Source organism: Macaca fascicularis, chromosome 7 (genome assembly GCF_037993035.2).
Source record: "Macaca fascicularis isolate 582-1 chromosome 7, T2T-MFA8v1.1".
In the NCBI taxonomy this organism is placed as follows: Eukaryota; Metazoa; Chordata; class Mammalia; order Primates; family Cercopithecidae; genus Macaca; species Macaca fascicularis.
The window spans coordinates 144,771,152-144,794,790 of record NC_088381.1 but is presented as its reverse complement, the minus strand read 5'-3'; the positions used below and the strand labels follow the sequence as shown (position 1 = coordinate 144,794,790).

Below are 23,639 nucleotides of genomic sequence, written 5' to 3'. Positions count from 1 at the left end.
ATCTCGGCTCACTGCAACCTCCACCTGCTGGGTTCAAGCCATTCTCCTGATTCAGCCTCCTGAGTAGCTGAGATTACAGGTGCCCACCACCATGCCCGGCTAATTTTTGTATTTTTAGTAGAGACGGGGTTTCACTATGTTGGCCAGGCTGGGCTCGAACTCCTGACCTCAGGTGATCCACCTGCCTCGGCCTCCCAAAGTGCTGGGATTGCAGGTGTGAGCCACCATGCCTGGCCATAAATTGTTTCTTAGGATTTTCTACAGCCATAGGAAACACAGCCTCTCACGTGTGACCCTCCTCCGAGAAGTCACGTGAGAAGGGCAGGGGCCGGCAGGGCCTCTGGCTTGTGTCCAGTGGGTTGTGAATCCCCAGGGATGATGGTAGGAGCCAGCACAGTGGGGCACAGTACCATCTCCTGGAGGTAGTAGTTCTCTTGTAGCATCTCCACCAGGCTCAAGACGCCCTCCTCCATGATGCAGTTGTCTTCCAGCTCCAGTTTGGTAACAGCCGTGTTGGACTTCAGCCAGCACAAGGGGAAGGAGAGAGACACAGAAGCGGTTGGTGACCCAGTCAGTTCTCTGCTTGCCCTGAGATGCAGGCTAGGAATTCTGAAGGCCTGGCAAGGGCGAAGAGACCAGAACAGGGGCCGAACCAACCCGTAGAGTTTTGCTAGGACAATACGCTGATTCTGGGAGAATTTAGAAAAGAATCCTGAAAGCAATTAAAACCCTGACAAGTCGGAGGCACAAGGATGAGCTAAACAGATTTTAACTATTGAGCCCTAAGGAGAAAGAACTGTGACCTACTCCAAGATTAAGGAAAACTTGATACATTGAATAAGGATATTTAAACATAAAGATTCTTGCAAGGAGGTCTTTTAAGCATTGATTTTGCTTTCTTCAGAGGCCTTTCTTCTAATTTAGGCTTAAGTCTTATCTGGTACACTCTTTTAAATTCATATTTATTTATTTATTTATTATTATTTTTTGAGATGCGGTCTGTGTTGCCCAGGCTGATCTCAAACCCATGGGCTCAAGTGAGCCTCCTGCCTTAGCCTCCCAAGTAGCTGGAATTACAGACGTGAGCCACCACACCTGGCTCTGGTACTCTTTTTAATAGGAGGTGACCTCAAGTCTGTTTGGAAGGAATTGGACACATAAATCTTCGGTGAATATCTAGATCCAAGCTAGTCGCATTTCTTTTTTTTTTTTTTGAAATGGAGTGATTTCTCTGTCGCCCAGGATGGAGTGCAGTGGCGCGATCTCAGCTCACTGCAACCTCTGCTTCCCGGGTTCAAGCAATCCTCCCTGCCTCAGCCTCCTGAGTAGCTGGGATTACAGGTGCCCACCACCACACTTGGCTAATTTTTGTATTTTTTTAGTAGAGACGAGGTTTCACCATGTTCGCCAGGCTCGTCTTGAACTCCTGACCTCAGGTGATCCACCCACCTTGGCCTCCCAAAGAGGTGGGATTACAGGCATGAGCCACCGCGACCGGCCACTAGTCTGCATTTCAATGAGGGGCAAGAGGAGAGAGAGGAAAGGACTCGCATTGCAGCATGAAGGACTGGGGTTAGCTCTAATCAGAAATTCGATCTTCCCTTCCCCACCTTGTTCCCAATACACACAGCTACAGAGAACAGACAGAGGTTTGGATTTGAGCATTTTCAAGTCCCACTAAGGAGCAAGAGAAGTAGCAAGTGGAAGGCGTGTTAATGCTGGTCCTCCCCAACCCTCTCCCCTGGAAAAGGAAAATGTGATAGTACAAGCTATTGCAATGCGAGATGGTTCACCCCCGGGCTTCCTGAAATGTCTTCTGGTCTCAGCTCTCTGGGCTGGGCAAAATTCAATTGCCTTGAGTTGTGCTCAAAGGCGAGGGAGATGGCTCAGGGGGCCTCCCAGTCTAGGTGCTATTTAGCAGTGTCTAGAAACATCAGTTGAATCACCACTGCCAGATTCATACTGGCGACCAGCACATTCTAGGGGGAAGCAGGAGGCCCAGTTCCCAAATCCATCCACGTTTATTCCACACAGGCCAGTGTCTATTTGTCACTCTCTGTGTTCACTGCTGGTGAAACAAGGATTAACAGAGAACATTCCCATTCTCACCCCACCTGCTGCCCCCACATACAAGGGCACGGTAATGGGCCGTCAAGGTATACACGCAAGGATGAAATACTATCCCTGCTATTAGGCTGCTCCTAATCTAAGCCAGGGAAACACAAATACGTGAAAAGTTAATCAGTACAAAGAGCAAATAGAAGTTCAGTCCACCAGAATGTCATGATGATTACTTGTCAAATGAATGATACAGAGAATGGGGGAAGAAGAAACTCCTTCCAAACAGAAACTGCCGTTACTAAGAAACAAGTGGTCCAAGTCCCAAGAGGATGTCATTATGGTCCATGTTTTTCCCCGAAGCTCCTGAGGTAATGGTGCAATCCTAACGCTTCATTAATCAGCCTTTCCACCACTGACAAATCTCAAGACAGCTTTGTTCTTTCTCCGCCCCTTTCTTCCCATCCCTGGAAAACAGTGCAATCTCACATTTCCTGTCACTTCTTAAAGTGCGTATGCTAAATGCAAATGCCGTTATATCTTTCAGAAAGAATGAGTGTGTTGGGGAAAGTGAAGAAAAATAAGACCATGTATTCTAGGAATACACCGTTCAATGCCAACTGGGGGCTAGGCACTCAAAACGAACAGCAGCACACAAGCTTATCCCTCTTATCGTACAAGGAACTTACATTCTAACAATGATTACAGTAGTCCACCCCATCCTTGGGGGAAAACATCAAGACTGCTGGTAAATGCCTGAAACCAAAGATAGTACCAAATCCTAAATATACTATGCTTTTTTCCTATACATACTTACCCATGATAAAGTTTAATTCACAAATTAGGCACAATAAGATGTTAACAATAACTAATAATAAAATAGAACAATTATTATAATATACTATCATAAAAGTAATATTGCCAGGGCACCGTGGCTCATGCCTATAATCCCAGCACTTTGGGAGGCCAAGTGGGGAGGATCACTTGAGGCCAAAATTTCAAGACCAGCCTGGTCAACATAGTGAAACTCTGTCTCTACTAAAAATACAAAAAATTAGCCAGGCGTGGTGGCGCGCACCTGTAATCCCACCTACTCAGGAGGCTGAGGCAAGAGAATCACTTGAACCTGGGAGGTAGAAGTTGCAGTGAGCTCAGATCATGACCCTGCACTCCAGCCTGGGAGACAGAGCGATACTGTCTCTCAAAAAAAAAATAAAAGTGATGTGTCTGTGGCATATCTCTCTCTTGTTCTCTCTCAAAATACCTTATTGTACTGTAAGAACAACTGAAACTGTAGACAGTGAAACTGTGGATAAGGGTGGACTACTGTACCTTCTAGCAACCAACAATGACAGTGTATTTCCAGGCTTTTTGGAGCTCATCATGTATTTCATAACTGAATAGATATGGACCCACAGAATTGCCTTCCTCATTCATCAGTCTCTCAGATGTCTGCATCATTGAACTTGGCCTACTCGGTCTTCCTGCAGCTTGTCTTTGGCTGTCTCTACCATTCTGTAGCTTCTCCTGTCTCTCAGTCACTCATCCGCTATTGAATTTACTGACTCCTTTTCTTCTTTCAGCTCCTTTATAAATAATATTTTTAAAGAATTCTTTCTCAGTCCTGAAACTGTCCCTATAAACTTTAAAAAATTGATCAGGGAAGAAGGGAGGGGAGAAACAGAAATCAGCCCAGCTTGCAGCACACACAGCATTGGTCATGAGGTCAGCTGCTCTCTGACCCCTTCCTCAGAGTTGTTTGCTGCCTGTTGCCCTAGAATCACATAGACTCTGTCACAGGATCATAGTTCCTTTTCACTGCTCTACAGATAACATCGCAAGCATTGTGAAATGTTAAGTTTTCTATCTGAGATGCTGGTGAAACTATACTGACATCAGCTGGTCTGAAGGACCCCAAGAGAAGCTGACTCACCAAAGCATGCAGCTGCTACCTCCTGATGATTTCATCCCCCTTGTCCCAACCAATCAATGACCCTAATTTTTCAGTCCCTTGTCCTCCAAGATCCCCTTAAAAACTGTTGGCCAGGCCAGGTCCAGTGGCTTATGCCTGTAATCCCAGCAGTTTAGGATGCTGAGGTGGGTGGATCGCCTGAACCCAGGAGTTTGAGACCAGCCTGGGCAACACAGCAAGCCTCCTTCTCTACTAAAAATACAAAAATTAGCTGGGTGCAGTAGTGAACACCTGTGGTCCTAGATAATCAAGAGGCTGAGGCAGGAGGATCACTTAAGCTCAGGAGGTCAAAGCTGCAGTGAGCCATGATCATGCCACTGCATTCCAGACTGGGTAATAGAGAAAACCTGTCTCAAACAAACAACTCTAGACCAGAACTCCTTAGGGAAATGGACGGAAGCGTTCCTTTCATTTCCTTGCTTGGCCACCCTGTGATCATTAAACTCTTTGTTGCAAACTCTGCTGTTTCAGTGCATTGGTCCTTATTGCACAGTGAGCATATGAACCTGGTGGTCCTGTAAGTACTCTTTATTTTTCTCTGTTAATTCTTTCCATGGATAATTTAACTATTACCAATTTTAAATGTCACCTCTAAAGACACATCTACCTCTCTGTGTTACTGAGCTGTTGTATAATGGAATTTTCTGTTTACTCTTCTAAGTGAACAAACAGTGTTGTGCTGACATGCAGTTGTTAGGTTTTCTGTTTTTCTGTGATGGGAGTCAGTTTTGTGTGTAAGTCAGTTATAATTATATAAAGTCATGCTGAACTCAAGGTCAAGTCCTTGTTTGGTTATACCAAGCTGAGAGATAACACTGTTTCTGTGGGAAAACTTGATCTATTCTACAGCACGGTATTTATGAATTATAATGTTGCACAAGGCAGACATTGAATGGAATGGGTCAGTAGTAAACCCATTTATAGCACAGGTGAGCTTTGGAATGGAGACCCAGGTTGGCATTTTGTTGGTGCTCTTACATTGATCATTGGGCCTGGTCACTTTTCTGGCCCCAGGGGCTGGTGCCTTTGCTTCCTGAACAGTAAAGAGTATATAGACGTCTATTTTTTTCTCCCCAAAGTCTCTGCAAGGAGCATAGACTTCTAAGGCCCAGGTTGCTAGCAGCCTCCTACCAGGAGCTAAATAAATCATTTGGCAGCCAAGCAGAACCCAGGGCAGTGTGGGCATAAAGGTCCCTATTTAGGCTCCATAGGAGGGGCCCTCTGAATCTTGGGCCTACCACTCTGCCAACCCTCCACCTCCACGAGGTTTCATGAGCCCCTGCTAGCATGCTCACCACCAGGGCTATAGCAATAGCCTTGGTACCCCTGGGGCCCAGGCCGTGGTGGTTGAGGTTCACGTAGGACTCCTCCATGTTCCGAATGAAGTAGGAGACAGGCACTACACCCACCAGTTTGCAGGCCTCCAGGTACAGCTCCTTTTGTCCAGTGGTGAAAAATTTCTCATTATCTGCAGAGAAAGATGGGCTGAAGTAGGATTTCTCTTCCACCTTTGCCTTCTCTCCCCTCTAGCCCCAGGTCACATTCACTCATGCCTAGACTGTCCTCTGCCAGAGGATCTCTCCCTGTGGGTATGTGCTAAGAAGCCAGCTCCTGTCTGGGACATCAGTCCATGGTGGGAGAGGGAGACTCTAACTCCAGAAAGTCCCAGATGAATGTTTTCCTTTGGGTAGGAGATGAGGTCCATGGTTTTAGGCCAGAAGCTTTCCTAGAAGTGAGCAGTGTGCTTCACCCCACCTGCCCAGGTTGGCCACATCCAGTGACTGGTCAAGGACATAGAAGGCCCAAGCCCTCTTGCCCACCTTTGGACAACTCTGAAAGGTTAAAAGCAGATGACTTTTGATGGCTGATGGAGTCTCCATTTCACTTTTAATTTCACCACCACTATCACAAGGTTGTGAGTCATGAAAAAAGCTTCATCAAAGACTAATAGAGGCACCGACATTTAAAAAGCCCAACTAGGACAGGGTGGACCTCTCAAAATGGCAAACCAGTGAATATGGAAAGACCTCCACATCAGCGAGAAATAAGCACGCTTGCATATGAATGGTCTTTCTTCTTTCAAAAGTTTGCATGTCATTTTCCTTATAAAAAGGACTGTCATCCTTGCTTTATCGACGACAAACCTAGCCTCAAATAACACACAGTTGGTCAGTGCTAAAACCAGCTAGCAGAAGTAGGGACTGCACCTTTCCATTCTAACCCCTGGGGGCGTTTATTCCTTAGGCTTTAGGCCAGCCTGGCCCGTGGTCACTGGGCATCAGGCCTCCCTGGATTCTGGATGCCCCACAGCTGTGTCCTCATTAGGCAAGTCCAGCCTATGGCAGGGCTTCCTGGAGCCAGCTGGCCTCTATGTCTGCATCTGTTTTTCCTTTGGATCCCAGGGCCTTTGGCCAACCCCCTCCCCGCCCAAACAATCTAAGGCTGACAATGGGAACTTTGTTGGTAAAAGGACAAGTGCTTTACAGGGAAGCTGATTTTGCAAGCACAACTACAAAGCAGACTTCTTTTTGGGATGCTTGTATAGCAGCACTTCTCAACCTCAGCACTGCAGGTATTTTGGGGTGGATAATTCTGTTCTGAGGGCTGTCCTGTACATAGTAGGGTGTTTAGTAGGATCCCTGGCATGGAACCACAAGATGCCAGTAGCAACCGCCTACCCCCTAGTTTGCCCAATGTCCCCTTGGTGCAAAATTGCTTCCAGGTGGGAACCACTGTTGTGGAGAAAAACAGCTCATGGCATGTGAGCAAACCAGGCTCGTCTCCCCCTCTTCTCTAGACTCACAGCCAGCACTGCTCCCAGCTGGCCCATTTCCCGTGCCCTCCCTGCTCATTCCCAGTGTCTCAGCAACCACAGCAGGGGCACCAGGAGCCAGGGCTGCTGAGCCCCAAGTTTCCCTTCAGGACAGAGTTTTTGGTGCCAAATTCAGCCATTAGAGGTTCCTGTTGGCCAAAGCAGGGAAGGTAACCCGCAGTTTTGTCCCTGGGACTAATTCTGCTGGGTTTGATGCTGACCCTTTCTAGCTGTGTTCCCTATTGTTATGTTTTATGGGCAGCTAGAGACAGTGTTAGCACTTGCTGCAGTCAGGGGAAGAGGTAGGGGGAATGAAATAGAAACAGGACCCTTTGGCCAAACATCCAGTGTTGTCCTTTGCTACCTTCTCCAACCAGGTGAATGAAGTTGGGTGTTGGAAGCTACGTTAGCAACAGACTTGAAGTGGACAAGAAGCCAGAAAAAGAGCAACAAGCTGCCTGGGGGACAGTGGGGAGGAGGTCTGCATGGAAGGGTGAAGATGTATGTTGACCATGGTGGAGAGGATTATAAACTGACTTGATGCAGATGAACTTCACAGTTTAATTTGGCAGAATTGGCCTTCTTCCATCTCTGCTGCCTGTGAATCACTGCCCAGCAGCCAGCTGCAAGGCCACAGGAGAGAAAGGGTGACTGGACTAGCCTTGGCCTGGGAAGTTTGAGGCTGGCCCTGTCAGATGGAACCAGTGTCATTCTCCCCTTGCTTCACAAGTGTTCTCTTTTGATGCTTCCCTTCTTGGGGAAACTGGGAGGAGAGAGGGTGGAGGTGTTGTTTGCATTAACAGAGTCTTTGTTTCAGCTCAGCCGGTCCCCATACCCAGGCATGCTTAGATTTATCAAGAAAAGTAGGGGAAACCAGAGCTCTAAGGTGAGTATGGGAAAGTCACTGGGAGGCAAGATAGGCCACAGAGACACTCCAGGGGCCTGGGATATGGAATACAGAAGGCAGGACCATCAGAGTGAGTCAAACACGGGATCAGCCAATATGCTGGGCAAACTCCCATTGTCCCTGGGCAATGCCTATGATCTCTTTAAGGCCCAGTTCTTCTTCTGTTAAAAGTGGGCAATGATGTCTACCTTCTAGGACTATTGCAAAGATTGCATAGGATGCCCATGTGGAAATATTTAGATCAGAAAACCCTGTTTGTGTATTGATTCAGTTTTTAACAAGCTGACATGAGGGTACTGCTCCTGACGCAGGTGACAAGCGTGGGAAGCTGAAGCTGCTGTCCCCGGGCAGCCTGGAGGAGGACTCCAGGCAAAATCGAGCACAGGCCTTTCTGCCACATTTCCTCCACAGGCCGTCCGCAGGGCAGACTCTGGAGTGAGATGACAGCTCCTGGAAACCAGATTTCTCCAGCTTCTGAGGAGAAGCTGCCCTGACCGCCCCCAAATGCCCATGCTCACCTTCAATCTCCAGGTCTGTTTCCGAATTCTCCCGGGCTGGTTTCACTTTTTCTACAGTTGGCGGGGGTTCGGCCTCACAGTAGAGCGTTTTATCGCTGCTCTGTGGTACTAGCTCAGTTTCAGTCTCATCTGGAAGAAAAAAACTCATCTCCTTGATGCCAGGAATAAAACCTGCTGGCCTCTCCAGTAAAGCCTGCTGCTACCACCCCTCTGTCTCTGCTCCCTTCCTCTGAGCCCCAGGTCCTCAAGGTGCCAAGCCCTGCCAGGGCAAGTCCGCTCTACAAACCTGCCTTCCCCATTAGCGCTGCCTCTGACTGCTGGGTCCATGGGGGCTTGTGAAACCAACTCCCTTCTGCTCCCTGGAGACTGGCTGCTCCTGCCCGCTTCCCTGTCTGAGGCCTGCCTTGGAGATCAGCTCCTTGCTCACACTTTCCCCTTCTTATGTGTTTGGGTGGGTTTTGAGGTGTGCTGGCACTCTTTCAGGTGAAAGGTTGGGTCCTGATACATAGGCTTCCTTATTGTCAGGCACAAATGGTGCCAGGGAGTATAAGGGGCAGGGCGGGCCAGGGCAGGTGGCAACTTAGGTCAAATAGAAAATAAAATGGACCAGGAGCAGTTCCAGAGAGCAAGAGAAGGAAGGGTGACTGGGTTAGCTTTGGCCTGGGAAGTTTGAGGCTGGCCCTGTCAGATGGAACCAGTGTCATTCTCCCCTTGCTTCACAAGTGTTCCTTTTGATGCTTCCCTTCTTGGGGAAACTGGGAGGAGAGAGGGTGAAGGTGTTGTTTGCATTAACAGAGTCTTTGTTTCAACTCAGCCAGTCCCGATACCCAGGCATGGGTAAGAATTTGACTTACCTTCTCTTCCTTCCAATCTAACATTGATTTGTGATCAGGAAAGGAGGGGCTTGAAAATCTCCCTTGGGTTGAAATGAATTACTATGATTAATTCATAGTGATGAATTAATCATATTACTGGGAACAGAGCTTCCCTCACACCAGTCCGCTACACTTGCTAGATGTGGTTTTACCACCTCTGGGCCATTGACCTGGGATCAGCCATAGGCTTGTGGAAGCCACACATAAAATCCAGAGCTCAATTCTCAGGCATCAGCAGGACTCAGTAGTTTCAAGAAGCCACACTATGCCTCTGAATGACGTGTCAGAATTTAGCCAACCCACTCATTGGGTAGGCTGAGCGTTTGTGGCAGGGGTCGCAAGTTTTGACCACCCAGATTCTAGGATGGTGGGGTTCCTAATGAGTCCATGTTCTTTCTTAATCCTTGTCCATAGACCCAGGTTCCAACATTTATCTCCCAGCCTGTCTGGGATACACAGTGCAGGTAGCAGTAGCCTGGTAGTTAGAAGACAGACAGCAGCTTGGCTGCCAAACTGCTGAGTGCCTTAGAAAAGTGATGAATTTCTAAGTCTTAATTTCCTTGTCAAACAATTTAGAATTCCATACAACCAGTAGGATGCTGGTAAATATTTAACAATTGATTCTCCAGGAAAAAAAAAAAAAAACACCAAAAATATCCTGATTTATAGTGTTAGCCAATTCATGTGGTGTAAATATTCCCAATGTGGCTGATTTCAAACTATAAATATGGTATCAACCAGCCCACATAATACAAATTAAAGCTGGCTGGAGCCAGTATGACATAATTCTAGCATAGCACTGTAGCCAACTCTTCCTGTTTGCCAAGCCCTGAACCCAAGTCAGTATAACACATCATCCCACTTCTAGAGGGTCCCAGGTGAGGAAAGAAGTGGGCTTCAGGGTCCTGTGATCACTAGGTGTTGTACTGAGGCAGCGGGGATGGGCCTGAGTGGTGAGAGATGGGATGCCCTTTCACCTTCTGTCTCAGGCTGAAGAGGCTTGTCATTGTCCATGGTGCCAGGACCCTCTTGAGGGCAGCTGCCAACTTCTTGCCACCTCTTGACTGCTTCCCTAAGAAGCACACCTGTCCATTCGCCTCTGTCTCAAACTTTGTGAACTTCTCTCATGAGGGGGCATCCCAGGGGAGCCTGCAGTTATCCTTCCCTCCCAGCAAGCCCTGGGAAGAGTGGGCTTTGATGGAAATTGGATGTGCATGAATTTGACCCCAACTCTGTCTGGGAGAGGTAGCTACTTCTCCAGCTCATCCGGGAGAGTGGGACTGCTCTATTGCTGGGACCCCTGTCAAAAGGATGCCCACCCCCCTGTGACTTTGTGACTCAGGAGCCACTTTCATTTCATCTTCAACATTCCGTGACCTCATGCAGTCATTGTGATTCACATGGTGGACCTGGCAACAGCAGGCCTCCCGCCTTCTGGCAGGCACCTGTTCTCATATGTCCACTGGGGCCAAGCCCAGGCTTGGCTGTGAGTGCTCAGGTGCTGTGCGGGGGGCCTCTCAGTGGTGTTGTATTTCCCTCTGAGTCAGGACCCAACCCAAGCCCCTTAATTAGGGGACTGTGAAGAGCCGCCATCATGTTCTTCTCGCAAGAGAGCTGTGCTTCAGGTAGGAAGTATTTCAGTGGTGGGTGAAGTCGGTTTCCTTCTGCCCAGCTCTTCTTCCTTTTTTCTTTTTCCCATGGGAGAGCATCTCAACCTCGGAGCTGAAGATCAAAAGCAAAGCACAATGAACATATGTCCTATCACTATAGTTTGTTGCAGCCAAAGCATTATTAAATCCAAACTACGGGGCTGCCTACGTTGAGACTGTTCAACCAGCATTCCCACACTCGGCCATTCTCACGTGTGTTGGAGTTGAAGTCCAGTTGCAGTTTGGTGTCAGGAGAATCTGGAGGCGCATTTGTTCTTTCTTGATAAGTTTTCAGGACATCAACGGTCAGGTCAGTGACTGGAGGGCTTGAGGATGTGAAAATTCCTTTTTCTTTCCTTTTTTTTTTTTTTTTGTTGCTACTCAGAATGCGGAAGATCTAGAAATTTGTGCAAGGAAAACATGATTAGAACCGTGGATCAAAATAAATATGTATGCCTGAGATGTTACTTATTCCTTCGAGCATTCACGCTGAGAAATACTTATTGAGTCTCTATTATGCACAGGCGCTAAAATAGGCACGACTATGGGGAAGGGATGCAGACATGATGAAGACAGGACCCTTTTAAGGCATGTGCAATGCATGATAGAAATTGACAAGGCCACACCAGGGTGAGGGTCCTGGGCAAATACTTTTGGCAGAGTTCTTGCTCATATAAACAATTTGAGTCACCCTAAGTCAGCATGTCAGCACCATTCTGGTGGCCCAATCTCATGTGGTCCTTCTAAAGAAATACCAAACAGGCCAGGGGGATGATCAGTTCCTAGGATGATCAGGTAGACATGAGTCCACCAGTGATCCTCAGGGCATCTGGCTGACCCACACTATTGCAGAGGATAAGGAAGCATTAACTGGGAGAAAGAGGGATCAGAGGGCATGTGTGTCCTGGTCTAGGGTTCTCGGTGCTCTACTTGGAGGGCACCATCTCGTCTCAGGTACTGAAGGGTGAGTGAGAAAATCTAGAGGTAGGTGCTCCAACTAAGCCACTGGACAGAGGCGCCATCAGCCTGGGTCTAACAGCAGCAGGGAAACTGAGAAGGGTCTTTGGGGAAATGTGCTGGGAGTTCAGGGAGGGTGAGGCTTCTTCACATTGGGGAGCTTTCTTGGGCTCTGGACAAGTAGAGTCTGGGGAAAAGGCATTTCCAGGAGGTCAGGATGAAGGAAGGCAGCAGATCTCCAGGTAGGAGTGCAGGCTGTGAAGAGGAGTAGCGGAACGGGAGGCCACCAGGGCCAGAGCAGCTTCAGGGAGAGATCCGAATGCAATTAAAAGGCAATAGGGAGACATTGAAGAGTTTTGAACAGGGGAGTGACATCATCAGAGATTTTCTTTAGAATGGTGGACAGCAATATTCTTTGCATAATAGTTATTTCTGGAAAAAATAAAAACATTTAAGGACCATAATTTTAAAAAATGTGTATCTTTTAAAAACCCTGAAATGTAATACCTGTAACTTCTTTTTATAACTTATTATTTTTCAAAATTTCTGTGATTATTGTTATTTTCTCTCAAAATTTCTGTATTATTAAAGGGGTTTCTTTTTTTTTTAGATGGTATCTTGCTCTGTCGCCCAGGCTGGAATGCAGTGGAGCGATCTCAGCTCACTGCAACCTCCACCCCCTGGTTCAAGCGATTCTCCTGCCTCAGCCTCCCCAGTAGCTGGGACTACAGGCATGAGCCACCACATCCAGTTAATTTTGTATTTTTAGTAGAGATGGGAGTTTCACCATGTTGGCCAGGCTGGTCTCAAACTCCTGACCACAAATGATCCACCCACCTCGGCCACCCAAAATGTTGGGATTATAGGCGTGAGCCACTGCGCCGACCAAGGGTATCTTTTTTCTTTTTTTTTTTTTTTGAGATGGAGTCGTGCTCTGTCTATTGCCCGTGCTGGAGTGCAGTGGCACGATCTCGGCTCACTGCAACCTCCGCCTCCTGGGTTCAAGCAATTCTCCTGCCTCAGCCTCCCAAGTAGCTGGATTTATAGGTGCGCACCACCATGCCTGGCTAATTTTTCATATTTTTAGTTGAGACACGGTTTCACCATATTGGCCAGGCTGGTCTCCAACTCTTAACCTCAAGTGATCCGCCAGCCTCGATCTTCCAAAGTGCTAGGATTACAGGCATGAGCCACCATGCCCAGCCACACTAAAAAAAAAAAAATTTTTTTTTGAGACGGACTTTTGCTTTGTTGCCCATGCAGGAGTGCAATGGCATCATCTTGGCTCACTGCAACCTCTGCCTCCCGGGTTCAAATGATTCTCCTGCCTCAGCCTCCTGAGTAGCTGGGATTACAGGCATGTGCCACCATATCCGGCTAATTTTGTATTTTTAGCAGAGTTGGGGTTTCTCCATGTTGGTCAGGCTGGTCTTGAATTCCCGACCTCAGGTGATATGCCCGCCTCGGCCTCCCAAAATGCTGGGGTTATAGGTGTGAGCCACCATGCCCGGCTCCAGTCACATTTTTTAAATTAATCTTTTTATTTTGAAATAATTTTAGATAACAGAATTACAAACATAACAGAGAGGTCCCATTTATTCTTCACTCAGCTTCACTTTATGTTAACATCTATATAACCATAAAAAATGATCAAAACTAAGTTAATATCAGTACAATGCTATTAATTAAACTATAGACTATATTTGTATTTTACTAGTTTTCTCATTAATGTCCTCTTTTGGTGCCAGGACGCCATATTACATTCGTTATTGTGGCTCTGTTGATCTCCTCCAAACTGTGACATTTCCTTAGTCTTTCTTTTGTCTTTCATGACCTTGACACTTTCAAGGAGTACTGGTCAGATATTTAGAATGTCCCCAGTTTTGGTCTGGCTGATGTTTTTGTCATGGTTATTTGGAAGGGTGCCACATAGTTGATGTACCCTTCTTGGTGTGTGTCAGCAGTACATGATGTCAAGATGTATTATATTGATCACTTGGTCAAGGAGGTATCTGCCAGCTTTTGCTACAGTAAAGTTGCTATTTTTGCTTTTATACAGAATACAGACTTAGATACTTTAAGACTCTGCAAATGTCCTCTTTCTGCTCAAATTTTTGCCCACTAATATTAGCATCTATCAATGGATCATGCCTCAATAATAACTATGGTGTTCTCCTGGTGATTTTCTGTATTCGCAATCCTTCTACATTTATCGACTGGAGTTTTTCTACAGGAGTTGCCCCTCTCTACCACTTGTTTATTCAGTTGTTTGTATCTATAGGGACTCAGGTTTATTTTATTCCTTGGGTTACAATACAATACTATCATTTATTTTACTGTTCAATTTCCAACTTTGGCCATTGGGAGTTCATTCAGGTGGGTTCCTGTGCCCTCCTTTTTTTGAGCACTTCCTTACTCCTCCTCCTTTTTTTGACATCCTCCTCCCCCTTTTTTTTTTAGCACTTCCTTACTCTCTGGAGTCACAGAAATTACTTTTCTGGGCAAGCGCAGTGGTGCATGCCTGTAATCCCAGCACTTTGGGAGGCCGAGGCGGGAGGATCACCTGAAGTCAGGAGTTCGAGACCAGCCTGGCCAACATGGTGAAACCCTATCTTAGCTACGTGTGGTGGCATGCGCCTGTAGTCCCAGCTACTCAGGAGGCTGAGACACAAGAATCACTTGAACCCGGGAGGCGAAGGTTGTAATGAGCAGAGATCTCTCCACTGCACTCCAGCCTGGGCGAGAGTGAGACTCTGTCTCAAAAACAAAAAAAACAAAAAAACCAAAAAAAACCAGAAGAAATTATTTTTCCAAGGAGAATTGTATTTGGAAACCTAGATCTGGGAGGTTGTGCACTCATCACTATGTGGGTATCACTACTTCTGGACTTTTTGGTGAACAGAGCTAGGAAATATATGTGTGTGTATGTAAACTAACCAACCCATAACACACATTTATATTTATTTCCATACCAGTCCATCTATATATGTACACTGAACAAAAACCATGAGTCTATACTTATGCCTCGATCCCCAGTCCAGCACTATGTGACTCATTCATGCCGTCTCCTTTTTCGTATTTGTCATTTCTTTCTCCTGGCCATAAACCTGCCTCTTGTTTTCTACCATATATCTGCTTATGTGTTCATCTCTAATATATATACATAATTAGTTTCAGAATTGCTAAGCCATAGTCCTAGAAACAAATTTACTAACTAGAGCATGGTGTCTGTTAGTATAAAAGGTTGTGGTTGCTTACCCTTATGGTATCCAGTCAAAATACATTTTTCCCCAGTTACTTAGGTCAACTCTTTCTTCTCACCCCCTTCAGTGGATTATTTAATTCACGTATAATACAGTTAGATTCATTTGTCAGAGTCTGCATTTCATCTTTCCTCACACATCCTGGTTGATTTTATTATGGCTGATATATGGCAGAATTCATTCTTTGTGGTATACAGTTCTATATGTTTTGACAAATCCAGGAAGTCATATATCCACCACCATAGTCCCATTCAAAAGAGTTCCATCACCCTCAACAGCCCCTCATGCTGCCTCTTTTACCCCTCGTCCCTTCCTATCTCCTGGCAACCACTCTTCTCTTTTCTATCCTAATAGTTTTGCCTTTTCTAAGTTACATTAATGAAACCATACAATGTGTTGTTTTTTGAACTAGCTTCTTTCATTTAACAAAATGCATTTAAGAGTCATCCACGTTGCTGCAGAGTTCTTTTTTATGGTAGAGTAATAGTCTTGTTACAGAGATCTACCACATTTTGCTTATGCATTCACCTGCTGAAAGACCTTCTTATTTTCCTCTTTTTCGGTGATTATGAATAAAATGGCTATAAACATTCATGTGCGGGTGTTTGTGTGAACATGAGCTTTTTTCTGTCTTGAGTTCTCCTGCTTCAGCCTCCTAAGTAGCTGGGATTACAGGCATGTGCCACCACGCCTGGCTAATTTTTGTATTTTTATTAGAGACAGGGTTTCACCATTTTGGCCAGGCTGGTCTTGAACCCCTGACCTCAGGTGATCCACCTGCCTCAACCTCCCAAAGTGCTGGGATTACAGGAGTGAACCACCGCGCCCGAATATGTATGCCCATTTTGAATTCCCACCAAGAATGTATGACAGCATCAGTTGCTCCACATCCTTGCAAATTTTTACCATTTCCAGTTTTTGGTTTTGTTCTTCCATTCTAGTAAGTGTGTAGTGGTATTTCATGGTTGTTTTAATTTGCATTTCCTCAATGATTAATGATGTTGAGCATCCTTTTGTATGCTTATTTGCCATTTATATTTCTCCTTTGTCCAGATCTTTTGCTTATTTTATTTTAATTTTTATTTATTTATTTATTTATTTATTTTGAGATGGAGTTTCGCTCTTCTTGCCCAGGCTGGAGTGCAATGGCGTGATCTTGGCTCACCGCAACCTCCGCCTCCCAGGTTCAAGTGATTCTCCTGCCTCAGCCTCCTGAGTAGCTGGGATTACAGGCATGCACCACCCCGCCTGGCTAATTTTGTATTTTTAGTAGAGATGGGGGTTTCTCTACTAAATCAGCCTTGATCAGGCTGATCTCGAACTCCCGACCTCAGGTGATCTGCCCGCCTCGGCGTCCTAAAGTGCTGGGATTACTGGTGTGAGCCACTGCGCCCGGCCCTTTTGTTCATTTTAAGTTGAGTTATTTATTTTCTTATTGCTGAGTTTGGCAAATTCTTGATATATTCTGGAAATAAGTCTTTTGTCAGAAATGTGATTTGCAAATATTTTCTCTCAGTCTGTGGCTTGTCTTCTCATTCTCTTAACAATGTCTTTCACAGAGCAAAAGTTCTAATTTTAATAAAGCCAAATTTTGTCAAAATTATACAAATATTAGTTTTTTTTCTATTATGGATCACATTTTTGGTGTCATACCTAAAAATTATTTGCCTAACCCACGGTCATGCGGATTTTCTCCTGTTTTGTTCTAGAAGTTTTATAGTTTTGGCTTTTGCATTTAGGTTTATGATCCATTTAATTTTTTTTATTGCAATGAAATATGCATGATAAAATTTGCCATTTAACCATTAAATTTAACATTTTAAAGTGTACAATTCAGTGAGATTAAGTATATGCACAATGTTGTGCAACCATCGCCACCATTTATTTCCAGAACTTTTGCTGTGACCCATTTTGAGTTAGTTTTTGTATAAGTTGTGAAGTTATAGGTTGAGATTCATTTGTTTCACATGTGGACGTTCAATTGTTCCATCGCCATTTATTGAAAGACTATTCTTTTGCCATTTAATTGTCTTTTCACCATTGTTGAAAATCAGCTGAATTTGTATCTTTTCAATTTTGTTGTGGGGCTAGTATTTCAGAAACCACATAACCAGCATGTGCTGTACCCTCTGATTAAACTGTTGTGCTTTTGAACTACTGGTTTGTGAGGTAAGCCTTCATGGTACTGAGAGGTGGGTCTGAAAGCACTTAGGGGTGGGAGGTGAATTGACTGTACAGTTAATCCAAGGAGCTTGGCTTACATTTTGAGGACAGTGGGAGTTTGCAGTAAAAGGTTTTAGGCAGCAGTGATCTGATATGATTCACACAGTGAAAGATTGCTCTGGCTGCAGTGTGGAAAATGGATCCAGGCAGAGGAGAATCAACACTAGTCAGGAATGGCTGGAGGAAGTGGATCCACTGAATAAATACAAAGAAGGTCAAACCACTTGGATTTGGGAATCAATCAGATATAAAAGAGAAAGAGGAGAAGAAAAAAGCGGGGGCCAGGATAGCTCAGTACATGGTTGTGCCACTCCTAAAGGAGAGAACAAAGGAGCTGGGGCAGGAGTCTTTTGGAGGATGGTGGTGGGGAGGTGATGAGTACAGCTCTGCCTGGGTTGAGTCTTTGAGTTGCCACTGGGGTGTCCTTTGGGAGAGGTCCACAGGCAAAAAGATTTATGGGTCTGTGGCCCCGAAAAAGGATTTGGGTTAAAAATGTAGATGTGTGAGTTTTCAGCATATGGATGGTATTTGAAGCCATTGGAGTGGTGAGACTTTCTCAAGAAGGGACAGTGGAGTAAGAGGAGGGAAGAGGCCAAAGGAGAAATCCTAGGAACATTATCAGGAAAAGGATGGTGGTGAGAGGAACAGAAGTGAAGAACACAAGGATAGGACATCCACCAAGACAAGCGGAAAACAAGAATGTCACAGAAACCGAGGGAAGAGAATCTTACAAGAAGGGGGAAGTTATGCAAAATTACAGAATATTCAAGAAATAATAATGCCTACGGCGTGTTCTTTCTGCAGGACCCTACTATCCTCAACAAGGAAAGCATCAGGAACAGTGAGGAGGGAGTTTTGGTGGCGTGATGGTGGTGGAAGCTATATCATAGTGGAATGAGCATGAATAAGAGTGAGGAATTGTAGACAGCAGCTGCAGACAACTCTTGCAAGAAGATTGGCTGTGAGAGGTGGGAACGCAGGGGCTAGCTGGAGGGGACCTGGCACTGAAGAAGGGCTTCTTGACAGGAGTGATTTGAGCATGTCTTAAATGTTGATGAGAAGGGGTCAGTGAAGGAAAGGAGAGGGGTAGTAGAAGGAGCGTCATCTCAGAGGAGGCAGGCAGGAGGGGGTCCGGAGCATGGTGGAAGTTCCAACTGCTGTGTTGGGAGAAGAGGAAAAGGTAGTTAGAGATGCTGGTCAATGCATTGTTGTAGCAACAGGGATTAGAGAATTTACACTTGGTGGCTCTATTTTTTCTCTAAAGTTGATGGGGAGATAATCTCCTGAGAGCAAGAAGGGAGGCAATAGGGCAGCAAGTTTGAAAAGAATGATCATTGTAAGAATGGGAGAGAAAGCTAATTAAAGAGCATAGAATTGCTGGGGAGGGTTGAGGGCAGAAGAGAGGTTGGAGACTAGCACATTAATGGCCTCAGTCTATGGAGTTGGTAATTTTATTCATCGGTGCTCAGCAGCCCAGATGTAAGAGCCAAGAAGAATAGTTTCACTGACCTACGCAGATATAATCCAAGAACAATGGTCAGGAGAGTTGATGATATTGGGGACAGTGATTTAAAAGAGGGGTCATGGGAATTCCATGTTGGATAGAGAAAGAAATGATGACTGAGAGAAAGCTTGAGAAGGACAGAATAGAGAAATCAAGGGTTTGATGGAGTTAAAAGATGAAGTAGAAGTGGGAGAGGCAGAAAGCCATGAGAAAGCCATGCCCTCAGAGTGGGTGTGTGAATTTATGATTTCAGAGGGGAAACAGTGCCCAGTGATGACATATCCAAGGTGCAGCCAGGGAAGGGAGTGTCTGAAGTACATGGAAATGAAGGTCATTGAGGAGATCATGGCAATGAGCTTCCAGGGGTTAGGATGACTCATCCACACTGGTGACAGGAGGACTAGAGGTAGGGAAGAAGACAGTGAGTCCAGGGCTGAAGTTTCAAGGAATCAGGGAGTGGGCAGGAGGTCAAGGAAAGTCAAGGTTGAGGTTGGGGTAAACATTGATGAGTGCCTGATAAATCTCTAATGAACACATGGATGCATGAATCAGTGAATAAGTGAGCAAATTAGTCCAGTAATTCAGACTAATCTGGCGTACATTCTGGGAATATCTAGCCATAAATCTTGAGATTCCCAAAGAAAACACTAGGCTCAGAGAAGGCAGATCACTAGGAGTATAGAGGCCTTGGGTTATCATAAGAGTTGAAGATGAGCAAATCTTTTCAGCCTATCCTATCTGAGAAGCTGTTTGTGCTCTCTAGACCAGCCCATGTTCAATACAGTAGCCATAAGGTCCTTGCAGTATTCAGGACCTGAAATAAGGCTAGTCCAAATTCAGATGTGATGTCCAAGTAAAACACACACTGGATTTTGAAGGCTTAGTACAAAAAAAGAACATAAAATATCTCATCTTGAACTATTGATTACAAGTTAAAATACAAAATTTTTGGATCTATGGGGTAAAATAAAATATTATTAAATTAATTTCACTTGCTTTATCAATTGATTTATTTTTACTTTTTACACGAGGCTACTAGAAAATTCTAAATTACATGTGTGGTTCACAATATATTTCTTTTGGGCAGCCCTGTTCCAGGCATTGGTCAGTAGCCTCTGTGATCCTGAAGAAAGCACTATGCTGCCCCAATATTTGCACATGTTCAATCAATAAGTTAATAAATGTAGCCACTCTGTTGGAATTCCACATATATTTGTTGTCATAAGTAAAATTTTAGCCCTCAAGGGCTTAAATTTCTTATACACTGGAACTGTCCCTTTAAGAGAGCATCTTAAGTCTCTCAAAGTATTGCAAAACCTCCCACTTGCTCCATTAGATAGGTTCTGCACCCTGGAAACCATGGCAGTGATGGATGCAGGTGCTCACATTTGTCTTCATTGTTAGCACAGTTGGAATGAATTGAGGGAATTGTCTCTCTTCTTGGGATATTTCTGACACAATGAGGTTGGAGACTGTGCAAATTGCACTTGTAATTTTCCTCTGACTGGGGAAGCCTAAGGCTCCACTCCTTCAGGCCCAATCTCCTTGGAACCTGTAGTTACTGGCTTGCTTAGTAATACTCATTACAGTCGGAAAGGCAGGAACCCTATTTTAGCCAGAAATTGTGGAAGAAGATCCTACGTCAGCAGCGTCCGGAGCTGTTTTTTTTGCCCAAATCCAAAAATGTAATAGTAAACATTGAGAGTTGACGCTGGGTCAGGCACAGTGAGGAAACTGAGGCCCCAAGAGCTTAGCAACCTGAGAGGTTCCACAGGTAAAAAGTGGCAGAGCTAGGATCTCAACGTAGGTGGTGTTGAGATCCACCACACTAACTCCAAAGTGTGTGATCTTCATATCATCCTACACCTTCCAACACAACTGATTATGGACCAGGAAACAAAAAGAGGGAAGCCTCACTTAATTGGTCTCAGAAAAAGCCTCTGAAAGAACATGGATCAGTTGGGCTGACACATTGTGCCCACGCATGTGCATTGAACAGCCCAGTTGAGACTAGATCCTTTAGCAGAGGTTCCCAAACCATGCATTGGAATAAGTGTTTAACGGTCTCATTCCAGGGCTGCTAAATCAGAACTCTGGGAGTAGAGCCTAGAAATTTGTATTTTGAAAGCATTTTCCCAGTGGAGATAAGGGAACAATTACCCTTGATTAGGATCTGATTTGGAACTTGGACTTCTGGATAACTCATGGTACAAAATGGAAGGGAGGGTACAAGGAGGGTTTTACTCAAGCCACATCAAAGGAGGGGGCCTGACCTCAGGATCGCCTTTGGTAGATCCACCATTTGTGCACTAATTTCTAAGCAGCTTCCCAACCTTCAGATTGCTGGGGCCTCTGTTTCATCTCAAACAAAGGGATGAGTGCTGTTGCCTGAAGGCAGGCAGACATTGCCACCTCTAGAACTAAGGGTAAGTAGTGGGAAGGCCACAATAACTCTCTCCTTCTTCCTCCTTTTAGCCTTTCAGTGTTATGATGTACCCAGCTGGTCCAGGATCTGGTGACTCCCCAGAAGGCTTCCCTGAACAACCAAGTCTCCAGCCACAAATTGGAAATCGCACAACTCAGACACTGGGTACTGAAACTGGGTGCATCATCCAGTCCCTCCTTCAGAGCCTGTTTGGGGCAGAAGACTGGGGGAGGGAGACTGGGGAAGAGAGACTCAAAGAGGTTGCTGGGTGGCACAGAAGTGATGGCAGAACTGGCCTTCATTTAGTGACACATGCTTTGTTCAACCAGTCAACAAAGGCTTATGTGGTGGCTAGTAGTGCTAGCGAATGCAGATTTGGCCGCTTGCAAAACCAATGAGCAAGGTCGTGGTATGGTAGAAGTAGACTGACTTTATCATAAACCAAAGCTAGCAGTGGGGAAAAACGATCCAGGCTTTTGCTTTAATGGAACTGCTTCACATTTCCAAGGAAAATGCAAGGCTTTAAGAAGTTTTGGTATGGAGGGTATGCAACGGGTGAGGCAGTGCAGGTCTTCATGACGAGTTCTGATGACTTACCTTGAGTTACTGCCCATCTGGTGAACAGGCTGGCATCATCTTGGGCTGGGCTGAGTTGTAAATTAGCTGTAGCCTTGAAGCAATCTCCTGGTGGGGGAGATTTCCACAGATGCCTATACTGTTTCAAGATTTAGTCTCTGGAACTTTTAAGCCAACATACAATTAGATATGCTAACAGTGTGTGTGTGGCGGGGGGATGGGGTGTCGGGGGCGGGGGTTGCCTAGTGGTTAACTGAACAAAAAGAAACAAATAAAAGAATATAACAAGAATATAACCTTCAAGCTGGGTACTTGGTTACAGTAGGTGCTTGGACTGTATTAGAGATACCTCAAGGTAAGCAACAACCAGCCAGAACTGGTCCCTGGCCTTGTGGACGTTTCTCTCTTCTCTCTCTCTCTCTCTCTCTCTCTCTCCTCTCTTTGTCCTCTCTCCTTTCTTTCTTGACTCTCTTACCAATGGGACACCCTGTTTTCCTGGATTAGGGAAAAGAAGACCCATTTAGAAAGTAGGGAAGGAGACAAAATCTTACTTCCTGAAGCAAGGTAGGACTCAATTTGTGACCTAGAATCTGAGACAGGGAAGTAGAGGCAGGAAAAGAGGGAAAATGGGGGAAGAACTCGCTTCCTTTCTGGGCTGAGAAGGGCTAGAAGTCAAGGTTAAGTGGAGCCTTAGAGCAAGTCCAGCTCTTCATTTTACAGGTGAGGAAACTGAGGGGCGAAGAGGTTATAGTGTGGTCACAAGGTGGACACCTAGTTGGCAGCAGAAGTGGGAATAAACTGTGGCCTTTGAATAACACTATGAGGCCTCCAGTGAGGCACTCAATTTTAATCCGGCACGCTTGGGTGGCAGCCGGGAGCTAGGCGAGGCTAGTTGCCATGGGAACCGGTTCCTCCCACTTCCTGCGTGCGCACCCATAGACCTGCGCTCCCAATAAAGTTGTTGTTGAAGCGCGGCGGCGGGAGCGCTGGCAGCACCACGTGGGCCGGACCGGGCCGGGGGCGGGGCCGAGCTGAGGGAGGCCCTGCAGGCGGCAGTGAGGAGCGGAGGCGGGCGCGGGCGCGGGCGGCCGGCCATGATCGCTTCGTGCCTGTGTTACCTGCTGCTGCCGGCCACGCGCCTCTTCCGCGCCCTCTCAGGTACCGGCCAGGCGTACCGATAGACAGGAGCCCGGCCTGGGCCCGCCTCTGCGGGGCGCCTCGGGCCTGGGGCGGCCTGCGGTTGTCCGGGCCTCACGACTGCGGTGCCCCGGGCAGTGCCGACGTGTAGGGAGGCGTTCCTGAGCCCCTGTCCCGCGGGCCCCTCCTGACCCCACGAGGCCTGGACCTGGCCGACGACCCTCGTGGGCGGCCCCGCCTCCCGCCTGTTGTCAGATGGCGTCCGGCCACGGTTAAGGTGGAGAGGAGCTGTGGACTGGCAGGGCCCTTTCCTGGCCCTGGGGGTGCAGAGAGATCGTGGGGTCGGCCAAGTCAGCACCCCGGGGGGTCGGGAAGGGGTAGCAGCTCGGACCGAGGCGAGTGCCCAAATTCTCGGCGGGTGAGGCGGGTCGGCTCTGGGAGGTTTCTGGCCGAAGTACTAGACGCACCGGTCTTCGCCAGGTTAACTTCACACTCACCTTTCACTGCCAGCTGGCAGCTCTTGCTCCTCTCTCGCCGGTGTCTGGTTGAAAAACGGTCGCTCAGTCAGAGACACATTTAGATCTCAGCTTTGGAGCATTCCCGCCCCCAGCCCCGGCGGTTTAGAGGGAGATGTGCTGGGGTGGGGGCAATGCTCAGTCGATACCTCAGAGGGAGTGGTTATTTCGTTACTTTTTCATAATTTGTCTGCATTCTCAATTCCTGGGCTTTGAAATTACGGAGGGTTTTATGCGACCATCAGTTT

General features: G+C 46.3%; 2 protein-coding genes across 31 annotated transcripts in view; one reads left to right on the top strand and one right to left on the bottom strand.

Moving 5' to 3' along the window:
• Positions 1 to 10,358, bottom strand: part of LRRC74A (leucine rich repeat containing 74A) — a 43,613-nt gene extending 33,255 nt beyond the window's left edge. The window contains exons 1-4 of the mRNA XM_005561856.5: positions 10,240 to 10,358; positions 8,268 to 8,365; positions 5,326 to 5,498; positions 411 to 518 (exon numbers count right to left, since the gene is read on the bottom strand). Coding sequence (XP_005561913.3) covers positions 411 to 518; positions 5,326 to 5,498; positions 8,268 to 8,365; positions 10,240 to 10,358 — 498 coding nt within the window. The remainder of the gene's footprint in view (positions 1 to 410; positions 519 to 5,325; positions 5,499 to 8,267; positions 8,366 to 10,239) is intronic.
• Positions 1 to 23,639, top strand: part of ANGEL1 (angel homolog 1) — a 75,993-nt gene that overhangs the window by 26,933 nt on the left and 25,421 nt on the right. For 9 of the 30 annotated variants that reach the window (XR_012416021.1, XR_012416020.1, XM_045396787.3 and 6 more), the window contains 3 exons: positions 8,161 to 8,280; positions 10,913 to 11,101; positions 21,214 to 21,328. The exons of 4 other annotated variants lie outside the window; for them this stretch is intronic. Coding sequence is in view for 18 of the 26 variants with exons in the window: in XM_045396787.3 (XP_045252722.1) it covers positions 8,254 to 8,280; positions 10,913 to 11,101; positions 21,214 to 21,328 (331 nt within the window). In the remaining 8 variants the exon portion in view is untranslated. Of the gene's footprint in view, positions 1 to 6,507; positions 6,603 to 7,219; positions 7,729 to 8,160; positions 8,281 to 10,912; positions 11,102 to 18,038; positions 18,203 to 21,213; positions 21,329 to 22,755; positions 23,295 to 23,639 lie in introns of those variants that run through there. 17 more of the 30 variants (XR_012416024.1, XM_005561863.5, XM_005561865.5 and 14 more) reach the window with 7 other exon arrangements.